This window comes from Hemitrygon akajei, chromosome 3 (assembly GCF_048418815.1).
Source record: "Hemitrygon akajei chromosome 3, sHemAka1.3, whole genome shotgun sequence".
Taxonomy (NCBI): domain Eukaryota; kingdom Metazoa; phylum Chordata; class Chondrichthyes; order Myliobatiformes; family Dasyatidae; genus Hemitrygon; species Hemitrygon akajei.
The window spans coordinates 32,886,129-32,908,768 of record NC_133126.1 but is presented as its reverse complement, the minus strand read 5'-3'; the positions used below and the strand labels follow the sequence as shown (position 1 = coordinate 32,908,768).

Here is a 22,640-nt window from a genome sequence, read left to right as displayed (position 1 = left end):
GTTTCCTCTGGGTGATCTGTTATCCTCCAACAATTCGAAGATGTTCTGGTTAGTAGGTACTTGGTCGTTATATATTGTCCTATGGTTTAGGCTGGGGTGAAATTGGTGGGTTGCTAGGCAGTACAGTTCTCCGTGGTGAATGGGCCTATTCTGCACTATATCTATAAATAAAATAAATAATAAAACTGATTCTGATTACCGGTATTATACCAACCATAACAGAAGAACAAACTTCAAACAATTATTAAAATAACTGGGGGAATACCAGCACACAAGAAAATGTTCAGGGCTTTAATAAATGACAGAAAGCAGCTCTGGAAACATGACTACTTTATACATAGATTACATTTCTTAATCAACTGGAATAATCTTTCAAATTCCTCACAGTAAATGCTATATTGTCACTCTTAAGTCAAAGAGATAAACAACCAAGTCTATACAAATTTTAACCTGAAGATTTCCAAGACTCAGATGCCGGACATGAATCATTTGATTTATCCTCGTGATCTGATGTTCAATTGAGCTATTCTATTAACCTTCTTTTCCAGAGGCATCATTAACTTTTTGTACCAACTAGACCAGTAATTTCTACCAAAACTGTGACAGACAAAACAGCTATTGCTAATATACACCAGTTGATAGTCAAATCTCTGAATTATCACTAGCATTCACCAGTATACTTAAAAGGACATGTCACCACAACGCCTAGAATTTAAAGTATCATTTGCACCCAATAGAACTAGCTGCAGGAAAATAGGATTCATCCAATCAGGAGTAGTTTCTTTTAAAAACAGAAGACAGTTCAATAACATAAGGAAATAGCTTAGCATATAATAATATCCTTAGAAATCCTAAGAACATTTATCGGCAGCATTATGCATACTGCACAATAAACACTCAAATATAATTTTATCTATGGTTACCATTCTTGCTTTTTTCCTGAAACAATTATGGGTATGAAAATTCTAGTTCTCATGCACATGGGAATTAAAAATTGCAGTAATTCATCAGTACTACTGCAAAACATCATTGTCCACAAACTTTTCAGCTTATCTATATTTTATCTTAGGAGGCAAACATTTTGCAACACAGAGCATTTTGAAAATATTACAAAACCCTGGTTTCATAATATCATGCTTTATAAAGTCATTGTAACTCCCCAGATCAACGCAAATTAGTTCAATATTACAGGGGCACATAACTCAAGCTCCCCAAACAATACATTTAACACTAAAAGCTACAAGTAATTGCCTCAAGAGACCCTTGTTACTTCAACAACAGGGAATAGACTGTTAGCCTAGCAACCACACAATGGATACATCTCCACTGTACCTGGATCACTTAGATATGATTTAGATTTACATCAGGAAGCTGCAGACAAACCTTATAAACATCAATCTGCTTGGGTGTCAGTAAAAGTATAGCGGATGGGGGATGTCTTCAATCTGTATTTACGTTCAATGTCTCCCTCGAACTTTGCACAACCTTACATTTCATTAAAGAAACATCTGCAGCGGGGAATAAGAAGTTACTTTCGGATTTGACCATGCAGGATCATTATAAACTGTGCTGATTATATCTATTCTTCTCTTTGGTCAAGTTCACGCCAGATCTCCTTCTCCAATCACACTGCCACAGCCACCCACCGCCCACCCCCCAACCAACCCCAACAACTTTGCAAAAAGTGCTTGAATGGGGACGGAATCCAATAGTGGAATATTGCAGGCACTATTGGTGGAGCGGAGAGTGAAGGCTGACTTTTGTGGCCTTACCTTTGAGTAGAGGCAGGGGGTTCAAGTCGACGGCTTTACCCTGGATCTTGTACTGCGAGGAGCTCTGCGAGCGCTTCTGCTTGGTCTTCCGAACGGACTTGCGGGTGAATCCATCTACTTTCTCCGTTGGGGTGGTTACGGTAGGCGAGGACATATCCCTTCCGATCGCGTCAACCTGGCGCCTGGTCACCTCGCAAAAGTGGCGTTAAGCAGCAGCAGCAGCAGCAGCAGCAGCCCGCGATCGGAGGGCGAGCGGCAACAAACGATCGGGCGGCCCCCCACCCACCACCGGCCGGCGTCCTCTCCGCTCTCGATCGGAGGGGTGGGAGGGGGTGTCGTGTAGGCGAGCTCGGGGCCACAGCAACCCCCAGGCTCCTGTCCAGTTAGTGCCACCCGCCTCGGGGCCGCTCACTTCAAGCGTCCATAAAATCGGGCGGCTGCGGCGTGTGTTAGAGATCAGATCCCCTCCGCGATGGGGAACAATTATGAGACGATTTATATTTTTTTCAAAAAAAAACTGTCACATTCCTTGAGCGCACTTGATCCACCAGCACTCGCCCGTTCCTGATACGTCCTCGTGTGGTATTTTCTATCCCTCCCTATTGTGTTTTTCCTCCTTTTGTGTCAGCGCCGAACGGCCGCATCTATTTCCAACATGGGGTTGTGCGGTCAAGTCGGCGAGGGGGTGTGGAGAGGACGGCGAGGGAGGATATGGGCGGGTCACTCGTCCCATCCCGCCCCCTGTCCCCCATTGATTGGCAGGGGTCGGGACACTCCGCCGACGTCAAAAGGCAGGGGCGCCTGATGACTGGCTGTCGGCCGATGTCAATCAATCCGACATGTCGCCGCTGAGCGGTTGGTGCCGAGGTCAATCCAGTGGCGTCACGCCGTGAGAAAGGCTGTGCGCAGGGGTGGGGGGGGGGGGGGGAAGGCGGGCGGTGTTGGAAGAAAGGAAGAAAATTGAAGTTCGGTTGAACGGCTTCGACGTCGTTCCATCGGGGCCGTTTTCTTAGGCCTGGAGGTGAACAAACACCCCTAGGAGCTATTGCCTGCTTACGGTCGAAGGGAGTTTGTAGCTTGGGGAAAGTAGATCAGTATACAGTGCTAAACCCGCCTGAGGGATCAAAATACTAGTATCATCTACAACTGATTTGCATTTTAATGTGTATGTCAAATTTGACTTTTTTTGCATACGTGTTTATTTTGTGTTCGCCTGTGAGTTTTACGGCCAAGTCGCTGTCCAGAAATTTGAATGCAAAAGTCTAGGTTGTATATTTCAGCCTGGTAATGAGGGAGAAGGGCTTCGCTGTGAGAAATGCCGTCACAGAAACGGTTACGGCGGAGAAGAAAGCCATTTGGGCAACTCTCCAATTCCACCCATCAGCCCCACACCCGTAACTCTACAATTTTTGTTTTACATCTTCATCCACTTCCCTCCTGAAGAGACTGGTTTCACCGTATCTGCAGACAGAGCCTTCCAGATTACAACTACACACTTCCTATTAAGAAAAAAATGTATTTTTCTTCGTGATATTCTTAGTTATCTTTCTCTTTATGCCTGTGACGTTTATTTAGTCCTTGACCTGAAGTCTTCTCTCCAAAGGAAACAGTCACAGACTACCGATTGAATCGTTGTAACTGCATTCCATCTTCCCATGCTCCAGTACATATTTTGCTGGACCGTATCTAATGTTTTCATACCCTTGTAATGTGTAATTTAGATTTTAACGCAGTACAGTACTCTACTTGTGGTAGGCCAGTGCTTTATAAAGATTCAGCATAACCTCCCTGTTTTTATACTATACAACTCTGTTGTTAAAGCCTCATTAATCATTTCACAACCTACCTTACTATTTACAATTATTTGTATACACATATCCCTAGTTCCCTCTGGTCCTGGATCCATTTTAGAATGATATTTCTAACATTACTTCTCTGCACTTTTCCTATCAAAATGCATCACCTTGCCTCTCTAAATTAATCCTCCCCGTCATACTCTCTCTATTCCACTAGCCTGTTTACATCCTGACAAATGTATTATCCTCCTTCTGGATCACAATACTGCCAATTTAGAAAGTATGACTTACATTCCCTTGTCCTGACTATTAACTTAATTAAATATGGCCCCAGCACTGAGCCTAAAGAATGTCACTGCTCACCTTCTTACACTCCAAAAATAACAGCAGCACAACTGTTGCTTGTTTCTAAGCCAACTTCATTAGTGTGTTGCCGATGTCCCTTTTACTGATAAAAGCCTAAAAGTCAGTAACTTAAAAGGCTTCTGGGAGTCTGTAAAGTTAACAAAACACAATTTACTCCCAACAAATCCATGTTGACTTGCCTTATTTTCCTATGAGTGACTATTAATCCTCTCCTGGATCAATGTTTCCAAAGGATTTTCCACCACTCAGATTTTATTGTCTGGACTTTAGACCCTTGACTTATCTATATCTGAAATGGGTGACCACCAGGGACAGTAGAAAAAGCCAAATAATGCAGGAATCTGCAAGTCCTCTCTCTCAGATAACATCAAGGGAGATGGCTCATCAGAGGAAGGAAACAGCAGCCATGTTTGTGGCATCACAAATGGCCTTGCTGCACAGAAAGGAGAAACAAAAGGGGAGGGCTATAATGATAAAGTACTCAATTGTAAGGGGAAGAGACAGGCATATCTGCAGCTGTTGACAAGTTTCCAGAATAAAAGATAGTACGGTTGAGGAATAATCTCAGGATTACAGTGCCACATTTTAGTCAAAGTAAAAACAGCAGGATCTATCAGATGATTACCTGGCTAGAGGAATGGTGTTAAGGGAAGGAATTGAATGCCTGGGACATTGAAACCAATTCTAGGGTAGTTAGGCAGACTGCACATAAACAGATCTATGACCAATATCCTGGGGAAATGTTTGATTGTGTGTTTGCAGCTGGGAGACAGAGGAAGGGGAAATAAGGAGGGAAACAAGAAAAGGGAGGAGGAAAACCGATTAGACAGCTGAGAAATAAAGGATGAAGAACAAACAGCCACGGTGCAAAATAGTACTAAGAAGACTTGAGAAATGACCAGTTTAAAGCATTTGTGTCTTAATGTTTGGAGCATTCACAATAAAATAGGTGAATTAGTCCTACAAATAAATGTAAAGGAGCATGATACCATTAAGATTATGGAAATGTGACTGCGTAGAAATTATGGATAGGAACTAAACATCCAATAGTATTTAATATGTAGAGAGGACAATAAAAGGAACAATAGGGCAGACTGTTATCTAAACGGGGAGAAGGTTCAAACATCTGAGATGCAGAGGTCCTCATGCAAGACTCCCAGAAGGTTAATTTACAGTTGAGTCTGTAGTAAAGAAGGCAAATGAAATGTTGGCATTTATTTCTAAGGGAATAGAGTATAACAGCAAGGTGATAATGCTGAGCCTTTATAAGACACCAGTCAGGCTGCACTTTGGAGTATTGTTAACAGTTTCCATTAGAATCAAAATCAGGTTTATTATCACCGACGTGCGTCATGAAATTTGTTAACAGGAGCAATGGAATACATGATATAGAAGATGAAGAAAAAATAATAATAAATAAGTAAATCAATACAGTATATGTCTATCGAATAGATTAAAACTGAAATAATAAATATTTTAAAAGTGAGGTAGTGTTCACGGGTACGATGTCCATTTAGGAATATCCCAGAAAAGAAGTGTTGTCATTGGAGAGAGTCCAGAGGAGTTTCACGAGGTTGATTCTGGGAATGAAGGGGTTAACATATTCACTGGAATTTAGAAGAATGCGGGGGTGGGGGGCATCTCATCAAAACTTACTGAATGTTGAAAGGACTAGATGTGGAGAGGGTGTTCACTATGGAGGGGGTATCTAGATCTAGAGGGCACAGCCTCAAAATTTTGGGGTGGCCTTTTAGAACAGAGGTAAGGATGAATTTGTTTAAACAGAGAGTAGTGAATCTGTGGAATGCTCTGCCACAGACTGCAGTGGAGGCCAAGTCCATGGGTATATTTGAGGTAGAAGATGATAGTTTCCTGATCGGTTAGGGTATCAAAGGATATGGCAAGAAGGCAGGTGCGTGGGGTTAGGTGGGATCTGAGATCAGCCATGATGGAATGGCAGAGCAGAATAGGTGGGCTGAATGGCCTAAATCTGCTCCTATGTCTTATGTCTTATGGACAGGCAAAAAAGAAATGGAGATAGAGTCCTTCAAAGTGAGTCCATAGGTTCAGTGATGCGGCAAGTGAAGTTACCTCTCTAGTTCAAGAGCATGATGGTTAAGGTTACAATAACTATTCCTGAACTTGGTGGTGTGAATCCTGAGGCTCCTGTACCTTCTTCCTGATGGCAGCAGTGAGAGCAAGCCAACTGAGTTTACAAAATAGAATATAATGTGGAAAAGCATGAGTTTTATTCATTAGAAGGAAAAACAAAAATGCCGAGTATTTTTTAAACATTGAGTGGTTTGGAAATATTTTTAAGGGGGCTGGATATTTTACACACAAACTACTGAAAGCTAACGTGCAGTTACAACAGTGAGACATCAGCTTTTATCCCAGGAGGATTCAGTACAAAAGAGCAGGTATGGATATCTAGAGTATTGTGTACAATTTTGAAATCCTTGCCTAAAAAAAAGGGATAAACTTGTATTGGAGGGATTGCAATGAATATACACCAGATTAGTTATTGGAATGACAGGTCTGTTTCTTTGAAAAGAGAATGGGTAGACTTGGCTGTGTTCTTTAAAATTTAGAAGTATGAGAAAGGATATCATTAAAACTTACAAAATTCCTTCAGAGATTGACAGGATTGGTACACAGAGGATAATTTCCCAGCTGTGATGTCTAGAACCAGGGCAACACTATCTTGGACCATATAGAACTTAAATAATGGTGGATAATAATTATGGTGATTTTTTTCAAACTCTCTGCTCAGAGAGCTATGGTAGGTTCAGTCACTGACTGCATTCAAAACGGACTGATAGATTTCCAGGTGCAAAAGGGATTATGAGATAGAAGGAAAGGCAGGAAAATTATGCTTGAGACGCGCCATGGTCTTGTTGAAGTGCAGAGTAGCCACCTCCAGCTCCTTTTTCCTTAATTCCTATGTAGAAAAAGAACATATGTCTGCTGAGATAGCCAACTTGATGCATGCTGAATCTGTTCAGGTTGGCAAGTGTGTCCAACAAGTAATTGAGCTCTTCATGGGATTTACTCCCTAAACCACAGAGAGAGGTCTTTGATTTTATTTTAATTATTTGTGTTCCTTGAGCTTTATTAGCAACTAAGAAGACATTACCTCTACTTCAGTCTTACAGATTGTATTTTGCCTATTTTAAAATTGTTGGATGAAATACCATAAGAGAAAAGCTTTTCTTAATCGAGAAGTAAATTTGTCTTCCCGTACTAACCTTAGTCTGCTCCTTGCATGCATATCTAGTTTGTAACCATTTCCAGTTTGTTTACTTGGAAGCAGAATTTTTTTTGCATCATTTTTTCTGGAGCAGGTGAGAATGAGGGGAGATTTGATAGAGGTATACAAAATTAGAGTAAATGCAAGCAGTCTGTTTCCACTGAGGTTGGGTGAGACTGGGACTAGAGGTCATGAGTTGAGGGTGAAAGGTGTTTAAGGGAAACTTCTTCACTCAGACGATTGGTGAGTGTGTCAAAAGAGCTGCCAGCAGAAGTGATGGATGCAGATTCGATTTCAACATTTGAGAGAAGTTTGGATAAATACTTGGATAGGAAGGGTATGGTGGGCTATGGTCCAGATGCAGATTGATGAGACTACACAGAATAATAGTTTGGCATGGACTAGATGGACTGAAAGACCTGTGTCTGAGCTGTAATACTCTATGTCTCTGTAATCATGCTCTCTTACAGATTGCATCAGATAATGGCCAGAAGCAATGTTTGCCTGAGAGTCTCAGCCTGAAACATCGACTGGTTACTCTTCCATCGAGGCTACCTGGCCTGCTGAGTTCTTCCAGCATTTTGTGTGTGTTGCATGGATTTCCAGCGTCTGCAGATTTCTCTTGTTTATGATTTGACTGGCTGTAAAAGACTTTGAATCTCCTGAAATGTAAGGTGAAGTACAAGGTTGTTCTTGTCTTTAATTGACCCTATGTTATAATAAACTTGTAGTTTAATAACATGTATAGTGCTCCTGGCATAGGCAGATCAGACAGTTTGAGTCAAGTTATAAGTGTGATCACAATGACCACACTGACTGGTTTTCAGTCAGGATGTTTTTAAAGCAAATTAAAACTAACCTCAGGGTGTTGATGCAGGCACAATTGGCTATACCTCTTTCTGTGCTGTAATCTTTACAACTCTATGGTTAGGGCTTCTGCTTCGCATCATAATCCTGTACATGTAGTCAAGTAAAAAGAGGACCTGTCTTCAAGGTGATTTGGTTGAACAATCTAAACTTCATAAAGTTACAGACTAGTAATACCAAAATATGAATGATAGCATTTCAAATGTTCAAGGTACATTTATTATCAAAAAATGTATAAATTATACAACCTTGAGATTTGTTTACTTACAGGTAGCCACAAAGCAAGAAACCCGAAAGAACCCAATTAAAAATAAATAAATAAAAGACTAACACCCAATGTGTAAGAGAAAGGGAAAAAAAACCAATCATGCAAACAATTGAAGTGAGCAACAACAGTCTGAACCAAATTGAGTCCTCGGTTCCAAACCCTGGAGCAGCTCGGAGTAGGCCCAAAGCCTCACTTATCAGTTCATCATATTAGCAGGCATTGAGCACAGCAGCCGGGACAGTCTTCAGCACCTCAGTGCCATGGAGAGAGGAGTTACTCAGTGAGATTGGCTCTCAATGGGAAGTACGAGAGTTAATCACAGCTTCGATCAGTTTCACAGCACACTGATTTGGTATTAGTTTCTTTTGCATGGAACAATTGGTAATCTTTTTCCTGCAGCATTTTGAGATCTAGGGGAGAAATAGTGATTGTTAATTCCAGCCATGCCAAAATGACTTTTTTCTAGATGAGATGTTAAAATGAAACCCAGAGGACAGATGTAAAAAGGCCTATGGTCTTGCATCAAATAAGACCAAACATTGTTCACGTGGCATTTTCACCAGCATATGGTTCAGTCATGCTTAATTTGTTGTAATGTGCTTTGGGATGTCCTCAGGTCATCCAAGGCACTACAATGATGAAGTCATTTCTTTTTTCTTAACATATCCAATCCTTTGAGAAAAATACAGTACTGGATTTGCACATTTTCCTTTGTGAAACTGAGTTAATTTACGGGGTGGACACCATGTTGCTTTCCAGCACCACCTGTGAAAAGTCTAATGTGTGCCTCAGATTATTAAAAACAATGGCTATTATTTATTTTTAATTTTTTTCTTTACTCTCTCCTGAAGGAAGCAATTCCCAGGTGCTTATGGCCATCTATTATCTTGATGAGACATTTCAAGTGTATAAACCCTGACTTCACAGTCATATTTAATCCATGCTCTTTTGGCTTTTTAACAGGATAGTTTTCCCTCCTAACTCAGGAGGTGAGAGTTGTCAAATAAATTAGGATTGGAATGAGGTGCTTTATCCGTTACCCTCACTTACTGACTAAATGATATATTTTACATATTGAAATCTTGGATAACTTTTAAATTAAACTTTTAAACAGATTCACACTTCTCTTTTTTTATACAGAGCAAACCAATAGAACACTTTTCTCTTTTACTCTGATTTTTTTCTTAACAAGGAGAAAAATTACATTAAACTGTACATGTAGTTTAACAAAAATGTAGGTGTATAAGAGGTGACATTTCTTTGCTGCATTTATAGACAATGCAAATATTTAATAATAAAAAGAGATTTCTAGCTTTAAATATTTTGAACCAAGAGTTACAGAATCTAAGATTTAGGTCTCAACTCCAAACTGTACCATAATACATCCTGTTTATCCCATAACAAATATTATCCACTGTGTTGGCCAAGCATGACACACGTCCTCATTAGCCAAGAATATAGAGCTGAGATATGCCTGACCACTGCTCTCACATCATGAATTCTGATCTCCACTTTAGCTGTGAATTCTGACGCTCTTACAGAGCTGATTATCTACATACCACCTTTATCAGGAATGACACTTGAAGACATACCATGCATTCTCAATTTAGGTGTGTCTGTCCCTGTAAACTTGGCACAGTAAAAAAGTTGTAATTTTAATCAGCTCATTGATATGTCATTGTCTAAGGGGAAAAAAAGTGAATTAGTTTTTAAAGGATAAAATCATTCTGTTCCTTAGAAATGTCTCATTAGCAGGTCTGCAAGATTACACTCTGATCCAGAATCACGTGAGAAAAGTTGCTGAAAGTCAATTTTTCAAATTCTAATCAGTACCACATTCAATCAGCAGTATGAATGGCATATGATTGAGGGTGGAAATAAGATCATTATGTGGTTTTGTCTGATTGTTGTAAGTCTGATGTGAACCAGTTTTGGTGTAGGAAGGAATCTGAGATGCAAAACAAGTTTAGCAAACCAGTTCAGATCTCCCATTCAAGGTTTATTTGAAATTTACTCTGAAACAAAACTTGATGAAATTAAAACACAGCTCTTCAGTTGGTGGAACATAGGACTGGAAATTGAATTATTCTGAAATTTGATTATTTGATGCTGCAAGAGCAATGTGCAAAATTGGCCCCCTAGCATCATTTTTGGAGATTTTTGAGGATGTGACTGGTTAAATAGCAAAAGCATTACCAGTAGATTTGATAAATTTAGCTTTTCAGGGGAAATTCGATGAGGTGTATACAAAAGGTTCATCAGCAAAATTAAAACACATGACATAGGAGTTAATGAGAATAGAATGAAATCTGGTTAGAAATAGAAAACAGAGAGAGGGGATGGCATTTAACAAATTGGCTGAATGTGACTAGTAAGGTAACAGATGGTCAGTGCATGGGTCTCAGTTTTTCCCAATCTATGATAGTTCAAAGTACTTTTATTATCAAGGTATGTGTACATTATACAACCTTGAGATTTGTCTCCTTACAGGCAGCCACAAAACAAGAGACCCAAAAAAAGTCCAACAAACACCCAATGTACAGAGAGGGAAAAAATACAAACTGTGCAAACAATAAAAGTAAGCAACAACATGCAGAACGAAAGTGAATGCTATTGAAAATTAAATTAGTCTGGGAGCAGGGTGGAGGGTGCAAAGAGATTTCAAGATTTGGATAAACATGGAGGTGGCAAGTGAAACATATTGTTGAGAAATGGGACATCATCTGTGGCAGGGCACAAAACAGAGAAGCAGACTATTTTTTAATGGGAAGAAACTGAAGAGAGTGTTCAATGTGACCTCGGTGTCCTTCAGAAGGCCCTGAAAGATATCACACAGATGCATCAAATGGTATTTTGGTCTCTGTTAATGGGAACATGTAAAAATTAGGTATTAAGGTGCCTTACTTTAATTATGTAGGTCATGGTGATAGCATGCTCAGACTATTATTGAGTACAGTTTTGGTCTCCTTACGTAAATACAATCTATTTACTTGTTAATATCAGAGTGCAGCAACATTTCACTAGATTGGTCCCTGGGATGGCTGGTTTGCTATACAAGGGGAGGTTGAATTGACTAGGCTTGTAGTTTCTAGATTTTCAGAGGATGATAAGTGTTCTTATTGAAATTCACATAATTTATAAGGGCTCGACAGGGTGGATGCATAGAGTATGTTTTCCCAGGGATGTTATGGGCTACTTTGAACTTGGATGAAGTGAAATTTCTTCACTCTGAAGGTGGTGATCCCTTGCATATTTCCAACTCATATAAGAAGGTGGAGGTTCAATTCACTGAGATCAATCAGAACAGAAATTAATATATTTCATATTTTGAAAGAGATTAAGGGCTATGGGGACAGTGGAGGAAAATGGTACTGAAGTAGATCAGTCATGATCTTGATAAATGTGGAAAAGACCAAGAATTAGATGCCTTACACTTGCTTCTTGAAGATTAGGTTGTGAAGAATTCTTTAAAAATCTTTTCTTATATTAGTCCATTAATTTCTGTTTTCAGTAAGTTTGCTACTGTCTCTTACCTCCTGTTTCAACAAATGGTATTTTATTACACGAGTATTAATCCTTTAGATATATTTACTAGCTTTCTATGCTATCAAGTCCTTCATTGTTTCTTGAGCATCAAACAATTGGCTGAAGAAACTCAGCAAAACAAGCAGCATCTGTGTGGAGGAAAAGAGCGGTGGACATTTCAGTTTGAAACCCTGCATCACCTATTGGTCAACGCATTGAGTTGCTCCAGATTCCAGCATCTGCAGTCTCTTGTATCTCCTTCCAAAGAGCCTGATCAGTTTACTGCATCAATTTGTTTTTCAACTCTGAACTCTGCTGACAAAAGTTTAAGATTCTGACTTTCCCACTCAAAACTAATATCAATTATCGTTTTACTATTTTTTTTTACAAATTGAACTATTCTCTTTGTTATATATTCCATTAAAATCAGGTTGATAATTCATTCCAGCTTATTACTCATCACTAAAATTAGCCTGGCTAATTTTGTTTCTGTTCTATTCGATACAATTCTAAAAATCTGAGGTTTCTATTTCTCATAGAGGCCATTCAACTCATTGGGTGTCGTGGTAGCATAGCGATTAGCATGACACTATTACAGCTCGGGGGTTCCAGAGTTTGGTGTCTTTCAGTAAGGAATGCATAGGTTTCCTCCTACAGTCCGAGACACACCAGGTAGGTTAATTGGTAATTGTAAATTGTCCCGTGATTTGGTGAGGGTTAATTGGGCTTTTTGCTTGGGTGGCCAGAAGAGCCTACCTGCTAACTAAATAAATATACCTGTTTCTGGAGCATTGCCGTCATCTCATGCTCTCACTGTTTCCTTGTAATTTTTCTCTCACACATGCTCATCAACCGCCACCCACTTACACTAGGAGTAACCTCCAGTAGCCATTTAACATACCAACCAACATGTCTTTACAGTGTGGAAAGAAACCAAAGAATATGGGAGAAGAACATGCACACTGCATGCTAGGATTGAACCCAGGCCAATCTAGCAATTCTGCATTCTGCTGAAATGTCTCTGATCTGAAACCTTATTTCTGCTCTCCCCTCCATATAGCAACAGGTAGCAACATGACCTAACATGCTTCCAGCATCCTCACTGCAAGAAGACAGCTAAGGATGATCACACTGAGGTCTTAAAAGGTATGAGGAGTTAAAATGAATTATATTGTAGAGCATAATCAGACATCATCATTATATGTTTCTGCAGCCCTTTTTGGACAGTTTCTCTACTGCATATCTAATGCAATTTATTACCGTTTCAAGAATCAGTGATCCAAAAATTCTTCCATGCAACTCAAGATTAGGACAAAAAAAAGGGTTATTATAGGCTTTCATGGAAGAACGTTCTGTGTGCACACTTAAAGATGGAAGATGTAAGTAAAGTTCTCGTTGTCTGCTGTAAATAGTTCACTCTGATTTGGCCAAGAAAATAAGGATTATCATGGGCTTTCTTGGAAGAAAGTTTTGTGTGCATATTTAAGGATAGAAGATGTAAGTAAATTTCCAGTTGTATGTTGTAAATAGTTCACTCTGACTTGGTCATGTAAAGTTATCTTGATTGTATCAAATGAATATCTAATAATCTTAATAAAACACTGGCATTATTCAAAATTCAAAGTAGATTTATCATCAAAGTGCACATTTTGTCCTAGGAGTCCTCGTGCAAGACTCCCAGAAGGTTAATTTACAGGTTGAGTCTGTGGTAAAGAAGGCAAATGCAATGTTGGCATTTATTTCAAGGGGAATAGAATATAAAAGCAGGGAGATAATGCTCAGGCTTTATAAGACACTAGTCAGGCTACACTTGAGTATTGTTAACAGTTTTGGGCCTCATAACTCAGAAAAGATGTATTGTCATTGGAAAGAGTCCACGGGAGGTTCACAAGGATGATTCCGGGAATGAAGAGGTTGACATATACATAGAACATAGCAATTTACAGCACATTACAGGCAAATGCAAATGCAACGTTGTGCCGACCATGTAACCTATTCCAGAGACTGCCTAGAATTTCCATAGCGCATAGCCCTCTATTTTTCTAAGCTCCACGTACCTATCTAAGAGGCACTTATAAGACTCTATTGTATCTATTTCCACCACCACCATTGGCAGTGCATTCCATGCGTCCACCACTCTCTGTGTGAAAAACTTACCCCTGACATCTCCTCAGTACTTATTTTCAAGCACCTTAAAACTATGCCCCCTCATGTTAGCCATTTCAGCCATGGGGGGAAAAGTCTCTGGCTATCCACATGATCAATGCCCCTCATCATTTTATACACCTCTATCAGTTGCCTCAAATCCTCTGTCGCTCCAAGGAGAAAAGGCCAAGTACACTCAACCTAGGTACGCACTCAAATCTTGGCAACATCCTTGTAAATCTCCTCTGCGCCCTTTCTATAGTATCCACATCCTTCCTGTAGTGAGGTGATTAGAACTGAACACAGTACTCCAAGTGGAGTTTGACCAAGATCTTATATAGTTGTAACATTACCTCACAGCTCTTGAACTCAGTTCCATGGTTGATGAATGCCAACATACTATATGCCTTTTTAACAACACTGTCAACCTATGTAACAGTTTTGAGTGTCCTATTGACACTGACCCCAAGATTTCTCAGATCCTTCACACTGCCAAGAGTCTTACCATTTATATTATATTCTGTCTTCAAATTGGACCTACCAAAATGAACCACTTCACACTTACCTGGGTTGAAGTCCATCTGCCACTTCCCAGCCCAATTCTGCATCCTAGCGATGTCCCGCTGTAAACTCTGAAAATCCTCCAGACTATCCACGACACCCCCCAATCTTTGTGCCATCAGCAAACTTACTAACCCACCCTTCTACTTCTTCATCCAAGTCATTTATAAAATTCACAAAGAGGAGGGGTCCCAGAACAGATCCCTGTGGAACACCACTGGTCACTGATCTCCATAAAGAATATGAACCATCTCTAACCACCCTTTGCTTTCTGTGGGCAAGCCAATTCTGGATCCACAAAGCAAGGTCTCCTTGAATCCCATGTCTCCTTACTTTCAGAAGGAACCTTGCTTGGGGAAGCTTATCAAGTGCTTTACTGAAATTCACATACACTACATCCACTGCTCTACCTTCCTCAATGTGTTTTGCTACATCCTCAAAGAATTCAATCAGGCTCATAAGGCATGACCTGCCCTTGACAAAACCATACTGACTATCCCCAACCAGATTATGTCTCTCCAAATGCTCATAAATCCTGCCTCTCAGGATCTTCTCCAACAACTTGCCCACCACTGAAGTCAGACTCATTGGTCTATAATTTCCTGGGTTATCTCTACCTCCTTTCTTGAACAAGGGAACTACATTTGCAACCCTCCAATCCTCCGGTACTTCTCCTGCCCTATTGATGACGCAAAGATCATCACAAGAGGCTCAGCAATCTCCTCCCTCACTTCCCACAGTAGCCTGAGGTATATCTCATCCAGTCCCGGTGATTTATCTAACTTGTTGCTTTTCAAAAACTCCAGTACATCCTCTTTCTTAATGTCTATATGCTCAAGTGTTTCAGTCCGCTGTAAGTCATCCGCACAATTGCCGAGGTCTTTTTCTCTGGTGAATACTGAAGCAAATTATTTATTAATTACCTCCACTACCTCCTCCAACTCAATGCACACCATTCCACTATCTCACCTGATTAGTCCTATTCTCACACGGCTCATCCTCTTGCACTTCACATACTTGTAGAATGCCATGGAGTTTTCCTTAATGCTGCTCACCAAGGCCTTCTCCTGGCCCCTTCTGGCTCTCCAAATTCCATTTCTAAGCTCCTTCCTAGCAACCTTGTAATTTTCTAGAGCTCTAATAGTACCTATTTTCTTGAACCTTTCATAAGCTTTTCTTTTCTTCTTAACTAGATTTTCTACATACTTTGTACACCATGGTTCTTTAACTCTACCATCCTGTCCCTGCCTCAATGGAACATAACTGTGCAGAAGTCTATGCAAGTCTTCCTGACCATTTGCCACATTTCTGCCTTGCATTTCCCTGAGAACATTTGCTCCCAATTTATGCTCCTAAGTTCCTGCCTAATAGCATCATATTTCCTCCCTACCCTAATTAAATGTTATCCCAAATTATCTGCTCCTATCCCTCTCCAGCACTGTGGTGAAGGAGATAGAGTTGTGGTCACTACTCTATTTCCCAATACTAGATCAAGTACAGCCTCTACTCTAGTTGGTTTATCTACATATTCTGTTAGGAAACCTTCCTGAACACACCTAACAGACTTCACCCCATCTAAATCCCTTACACTAAGGGGATGCCAATTATATTAGGCAAGTTAAAATCTCCCATCCCAACAACCCTATTATTATTGCACTGTTCCAGAATCTGCCTCACTATCTGCTCCTTGATATCCCTGTTACTGTTGGGGGTTCAATACAAAACATCCAGAAGAGTTATTGCCCCTTTCCTATTTCTGACTTCCACCCACACTGACTTAGTAGACTATCCCTCCATGGCTTCCCTAATTGACGCTATCCCTAATTGGTAATGCCACGCCACCACCTCTTTGCCTCCCTCCCTGTTCTTTTTGAAACACATAAAGCCTGGCACACGCAGCAGCCATTCCTGCTTCTGAGACTTTCAAGTCCCTGTAATGGCCACAATGTCACAGTTCCACGCTCTAAGTTCATCCGTCTTGTTTATGATACTCCTGACATTGAAATAGACACATCTCAAACCATCAAGCTAAGTGCACCTTTACTCTAACATCTGTCTATCCTTCCTCACAAACTCCCTACAAGCTGTCTCTACTTGTGTTCCAACCTTCCCACCTCCTGTAGATCTAGTTTAAACCCTCCCCAATAGTATTAGCAAACCTCCCTGCCAGGATATTGGTCCCCTTCGGATTCAAGTGCAACCCGTCCTTTTTGTATAGGTCACACCTGCTCCAGAAGGGTTCCCAATGATCAAAAAATTTGAAACCCTTCCCCCCCCACCACCCGCTCCAAACCTTCAGCCACACATTTATCCTCCACTTCATTCTATTCCTATACACGACCTCTGGCTGCTCACCCTCCCATTTCAGGATATTGTAGACACGCTCAGAAACATCATGAACCCTGGCACCAGGGAGGCAAACAACCATCCTTGTTTCTTTTTCATATCCATAGAATCACCTACTGTCTCCCTAACCATAGAGTCCCCTATTACTGCTGCCCTCCTCTTCCATTCCCTACCCTTCTGAGCCACAGGGCCAGACTCAGTGTCTGAGGCACAGCCACTGTTGCTATCCCCAGGTAGGTCGCCCCCCAACAGCACTCAAAATGGAGTACTTATTCAAGGGGGACAACCACAGGGGTGCTCTCCACTACCTGATGCCCTCCCTTCCCTCTCCTGACAGTCCCCCACCCACCTACATAAGCAGCGTTTGGCAGCTTTGGGCCTGTACTCACTGGAATTTAGAAGAATGTGGCGGAGGGGTGGATCTCATTGAAACCTACCGAATGTTGAAAGGACTACTTAGGGTGGATGTGGAGAGGATGTTTCCTATGGTGGGGGTATCCGGAACCTGAGGGCACACCCTAAAAATTGAGGCGACAACCATTTGGGACAGAGGTACCTGTACATCCTTGTACTGATTATTAAAATTAGAGATATGGATTAAGATCTGTTTGATGGTGTTAGGCGTCACTGTGTGAAGGTCATCACTACTTTCCAAGAAGTTGGCTTTGTTTTTACAATACGATTGCTTGTTTGAGTTGAATAAATATAGTCACATGCCAGCATTTATTTAATTTACTGTTTCTTCAGTAAGTGGGCAGGCAAAGGACAGGTTGAGTCCTAAAAAGCCCACCCATCTCTTTCTGTACAGCACCATCCCATGATTCCATATTGCTGTATAGACACAATGTGAAGTGATGTCATGGAGCCACCAATTTAATGCATGTTCTCCTTCTGTTCTGTAGGCATGCCCCAAAGGAATCAGAACAAAGGTTTGGCATGGTTAAACTCTCATATGAGGAGAGATTGGTTTAATGAGGCCTGTATCCACTAAGGCTAAGAAGAATGATCCCATCGATATGACAGAGTTTGACAGGCCTCATGGAGGCAGCACATTCTCTCTAGCTTGGGAGTCTACAACCAGCAATCTCAGGGTCAGGCATGGAGACCTGAGGTGGGAAGTTTCTTCACTGAGAGAGTGATGAAGCTGCAGAAGTCTACATCACTGAAGGTTGTGGAAGCCAGTCATTGAATGCAGCTAAGCAGGAAGTGGATGGATTTTTTGACACAAATCTATCAAAGGGTATGGAGAGGGAGTAGGTATTGAGGCAGAGGATTAGACATGTTGATATACAGTGCTGTAGCAGGTTTGAGTGGCTACTAAGACTGATTTCTGCTCCTATTTTTTTTGTTCCTTTTCTATCCTAGAAAAGCTAAGTAAACTTTTACTTGACAGCACACAGCCTCCTTCACACCACCTACTGAAAATACCAGCTCAGCTAAATTTAACCACGTAGTGACACTGAGGAAGAACACACAGAAAGCTACCAAGTGTGAGGAACAAGGAGAGAATGTTAATGATAGTGAAGAAGCAGGGATTGGTCAGCTGAATAGCCTGTTTGTCCTTGCTTTTCCTCAGTCACAGCCATTTCTATTTCAGCTTATTGTCACTTTTAAGATTCCTCAAATATAAGGCCATAAGACATAGGAGCAAAATTAGGGCATTTGTCCATTGAGTCTGCTCCACCATTCTATAATGGCTGATTTATTATCCCTCTCAACCCCTTTAACTCTCCTGCTTTCTCCTGTAACCTTTGACACCTTTACTAATCAAGAACCCATCAACTTTCACTTTAAATACATCCAATGACTTAACCTCCACAACCATCTGTGGCAATGAATCCCACAGATTCACCACCCTCTGGCTAAAATATTCTTCCTCATCTCTGATTCTAAAGAGAAGTCCTTCTATTCTGAGGCTGAGCCCTCTAGTCTGAGACTGCTCCGCTATAGGAAACATGCTCTCCATGTCCACTGTATCTGGGCCTTTCAATATTCAATGGGTTTCAAAGAGATCCTCTCTCATTTTAAGCTTCAGCACGTACAGACCCACAGATCCTCATGTTAACTCTTTCATTCTCATGAACCTCCACTGAACCCTCTCCAATGTCAGCATATCCCAAAAGGAGCCCAAAACTGCTTAATGTCTTATAAGTCTCCAGACAATTTTATTAGACCTTAATTAGGCTACTAATCAGCCTTCTCTCTTCTGAAGGATCCAGCCTGTTCAATCTTTTCTAATGGTTAAATATGATGCAAAAGCTTTTTCTTTGTGCAAAGGTAGATTTACTTTCTTCTTCAGTTTGCTTCGTCTTTGCTTTCTCTTCTCTGCCATATAGTGTCGATGTCCAAGGTATACATGCCTCTGCTATAACCTCTGCTCACAATCTTGGTCATGACAGTCATCTATAAATGTACAACCTTTAAAGAGTGTATCTATGCCACAGCACATGAATATACCAATAACAAAGGCATGGACTCCCCATCAGATGTTCTGCTTGCTTGTAGATATTGTTCACAAGTTTTCACACTGTTCAAGGATTGCTTTGGGATAAAATGTGCAGCAAGTTGTCTTTCTGACTTCAGGAAGGCACTGAGCAGTTTAAGGGATGCGTTAAGCACCAGGGCTTGATGTTGACGATGGCAAGGAAGAGGTTGTTGCCTTTCAGACAGATGCATAGTGACAGGGCCATTTCCTAAAGTAATACAAAGCGATACCATGTCACCTCAATGCAAAGTGACCTCTGCTAATTCAGTTCATTTGTCCCACCTCCTGATCCATTAGTTTCATCTTTATCCCACCAAAAGTAAGTTGTAAAATGGGAATATAAAAGATGCATAGTACACTCACACAGAGTGAAAGCACTAAACACATATTCATATTTAGAAAACACATTGGTTACACTTCTTGTCCAGGTAGGTAGACAATAATATCAAAGGAAGCTCCCTGTAATAAAGCATGGTGAACTGTTCCTCTTTGTTGATAATGCCATCATTCTCCATGTCATTTTGAGCCACAAATTTCAGCTACTGCAGGTTTCTAGCACCAACAGTGAGTGGAAGATTGTGCACAATTATCTAAACTCCTCAAGTTCATTCTTACATTCTGTCCTTTATTTATGGACCTCATTAGTAATCTTGCTGAGGAAATGAAAGCAGAATGAGAATTGTGTTATGCTTCATCGGGATCTGCATTCTCTGTTCTAAGTAGCCTAAGTACTCTTTCTTTTCTGGCAAAGCTTAAATATGCAAAATGGCCATGAACCAGGGCCACATATATCCTAGACATCATCACTGTATGGCAGAGAAGAGAAGGCAAAGACAAAAAAAAAAGAAAAGAAATCTATCACTGCCCAAAAAATGTTATTGTAGCATACTTAACCATCAGAAAAAAATAAACAGGTAGAATCTTTTAGAAGAGGGAAGGCTGATTAGTGGCTGAATGGAGGTCTTATAAAATAGAGATTTTATATGACATTGACAAAGAATCTAAAACTAAGGGCCATAAATGTGAGATATCTACATCAAATCCAATTGTAATTGCAACATACAGTTGACTGGTCACTGTACAGTGAAATTATAATTCAATTTACTAATAGAACCAGTTACACATGAAATAATAGAAGGAAATAATGTAGAAACATTATTGGGAAGGTTAGATAATTAAACTGAGAGAAAAGCATGGAAAACTTATGCACTTAGGTTAGAAGGAGTGGAGTGGGAGTAGGTTTATGCAGAACGAATACTGACTATTCTGTAAATTTATGGTATAACTAATTATGGTGCTGGTGACTAGTCTATTGAAAATATATAAAAAGGATTGTCACAAGTGCTCCCATAATTAGTTATACCATAAATAGATAAAATTTCTCAACCCATAATATCAACCCAGAGCATGTTTTACACATTATTACGTAAAGATTTTATTCACACTCTCAAACATAAAGGCTATGCACAGCGAGATTAATATTTTTGTTACGTATGCTAAAGCAGTTTGGCACAGAATATATTTTCTCTAAATGCAAACTAGTCCAGTAAACTTCATGAATCACCACCTATAGTTTTGCAGTACCACCGTCCTCTGTTAGAAATTACCATAATTAAATGTTGAAATGTTTTGAGGGTGCAGGCTTCAAGACTGACTGATCTGTGAATCAGAAGTAGTGATCAAATTAACTTAATGATTCTTTCCAAGAGTATAAATTCATTTGTTATGGTGACTGCTCAGGTTAACTGTGCATTAAATTTGAAAGCCTGCCAAAAATTCCAGTCTGTCTCTGTTAGACTTTTAAATTGAGTAATAGTCTCCACATGGTAACATGCAGAATATAATATATAGGCATAGTTTTCACCATATGCTGAACTATTTTTCTTCAGTATGAATGATTATGTTTTGTATTTAAAAATATGACAATTCCTAATATTGTCTAAGAAAATGAAGCTCTGTGAAATCTAATTTTAGCTTTCTCTTAATCTGTTACTGGAAAAGCAAGGTTGAGACTGATGTAAACTACACAGAATACTTGAGGTACTTCCTAAATCAGCTCCAGTTTACGTTAATAAAATGTGTCTTCACTTTAACCAACCTTTGGTAAAGTATTTATTTAATAGATCTTTAACCCAGCTTGCCCTGCCTCTATTTCCAAATCTCAGCTGGAATGGGAGTCTCTCCCATCTGCCACTTTATTATGCCTGTTCCAGGAAAGAGGACTAGACTGCAGGTAGCATGTTTTGGATCAGAGTCGTTTAGCTCATTAAACAGGTAATGAGAACACGACCATTTGTTTGCTAAACATATATTCTCAGTGGAATCCATGCTGATCTCAGTAGCATAGACATTGTATCATATGCTCCCAAGCCTTGATGTGAACAGCTGATACTTCGCAATACCGACTTCCTGTCAAATAATTATATTGCTTAGTAAGCATATGTTTCTTCTCAAGCCTCAGAAAGATTGAGAGACTTCTATTCCTGTCCAAAAGCAAGTTTCTTTATATTCCAACCCAAGGATCTTACATGGACATATCCACATTAAAGAGTAAAATGATTTATTGAAACTTGATGAGTACAGTTTTGTGGACTCAGATAAAATTAGATCTTCCAAGAGGACCACAACCTTGTCATGGTTTGGAGGCTTGCAGCCTCAATGACCTAGAGAACTATACTGGCTGGAGTCAGGGCTTTATGTTTCGACTCTTTGTAGGGTTACCCATGCCAAACAGGTCAAAGGGTGAAGGTCGAACTAAGAGTGGTCTACTGGTCCTCCAGGGGTTCAGCTCAGGGCTAACAACTCTGACTAGTAACGGAAGCTGTTACGGAAACACCAATGAAGAATCCTTCTACATTTGAGTGACCATGGACAGACATATGAAGGACCTTCATTGCTGCAGGCATAATGGGCAGTAAGTACATGATATTGTGGGACTAGGTGAGAGTAAGCGTTCGGCATGGACTAGAAGGGCTGAGATGGCCTGTTTCCGTGCTGTAATTGTTATATAGTTATATTAGATAAGCTGTTAAATTATAAAAGCATCACTATGTATTTGTGATTGCAAAGCCATGAAAATATTCACCTCATCACTGATTAACTTATTTCAAAATTTCCATGTGGTGTCTAAAAAGAAATACATTTTTTACATGCAGCTAATTGGCACTTCATAACTATTCCTGTATAAAGGGGCAATGCCATACATTTGCTAATAAATATAAGATTAGGCAAAATCTCAGCAAATCAGCAAGCATCTATA

General features: G+C 40.2%; 1 protein-coding gene and 1 long non-coding RNA gene across 3 annotated transcripts in view; one reads left to right on the top strand and one right to left on the bottom strand.

Moving 5' to 3' along the window:
- The window catches only part of ppp2r5eb (protein phosphatase 2, regulatory subunit B', epsilon isoform b), a 116,191-nt gene extending 113,738 nt beyond the window's left edge, over positions 1-2,453 (bottom strand). Inside the window, exon 1 of the mRNA XM_073039504.1 lies at positions 1,773-2,453. Coding sequence (XP_072895605.1) covers positions 1,773-1,926 — 154 coding nt within the window. The 5' untranslated portion in view covers positions 1,927-2,453. The remainder of the gene's footprint in view (positions 1-1,772) is intronic.
- Positions 1,710-21,859, top strand: LOC140724840 (uncharacterized). Of its 2 annotated transcripts, none has more exons than XR_012098194.1 (4): positions 1,710-1,876; positions 7,655-7,853; positions 12,905-12,990; positions 17,799-21,859. It is a non-coding gene; the product is annotated as an uncharacterized lncRNA (long non-coding RNA). The 2 variants fall into 2 exon arrangements; XR_012098195.1 differs by having other exon boundaries at positions 7,655-7,858.
- Positions 21,860-22,640: the final 781 nt, after the last annotated feature.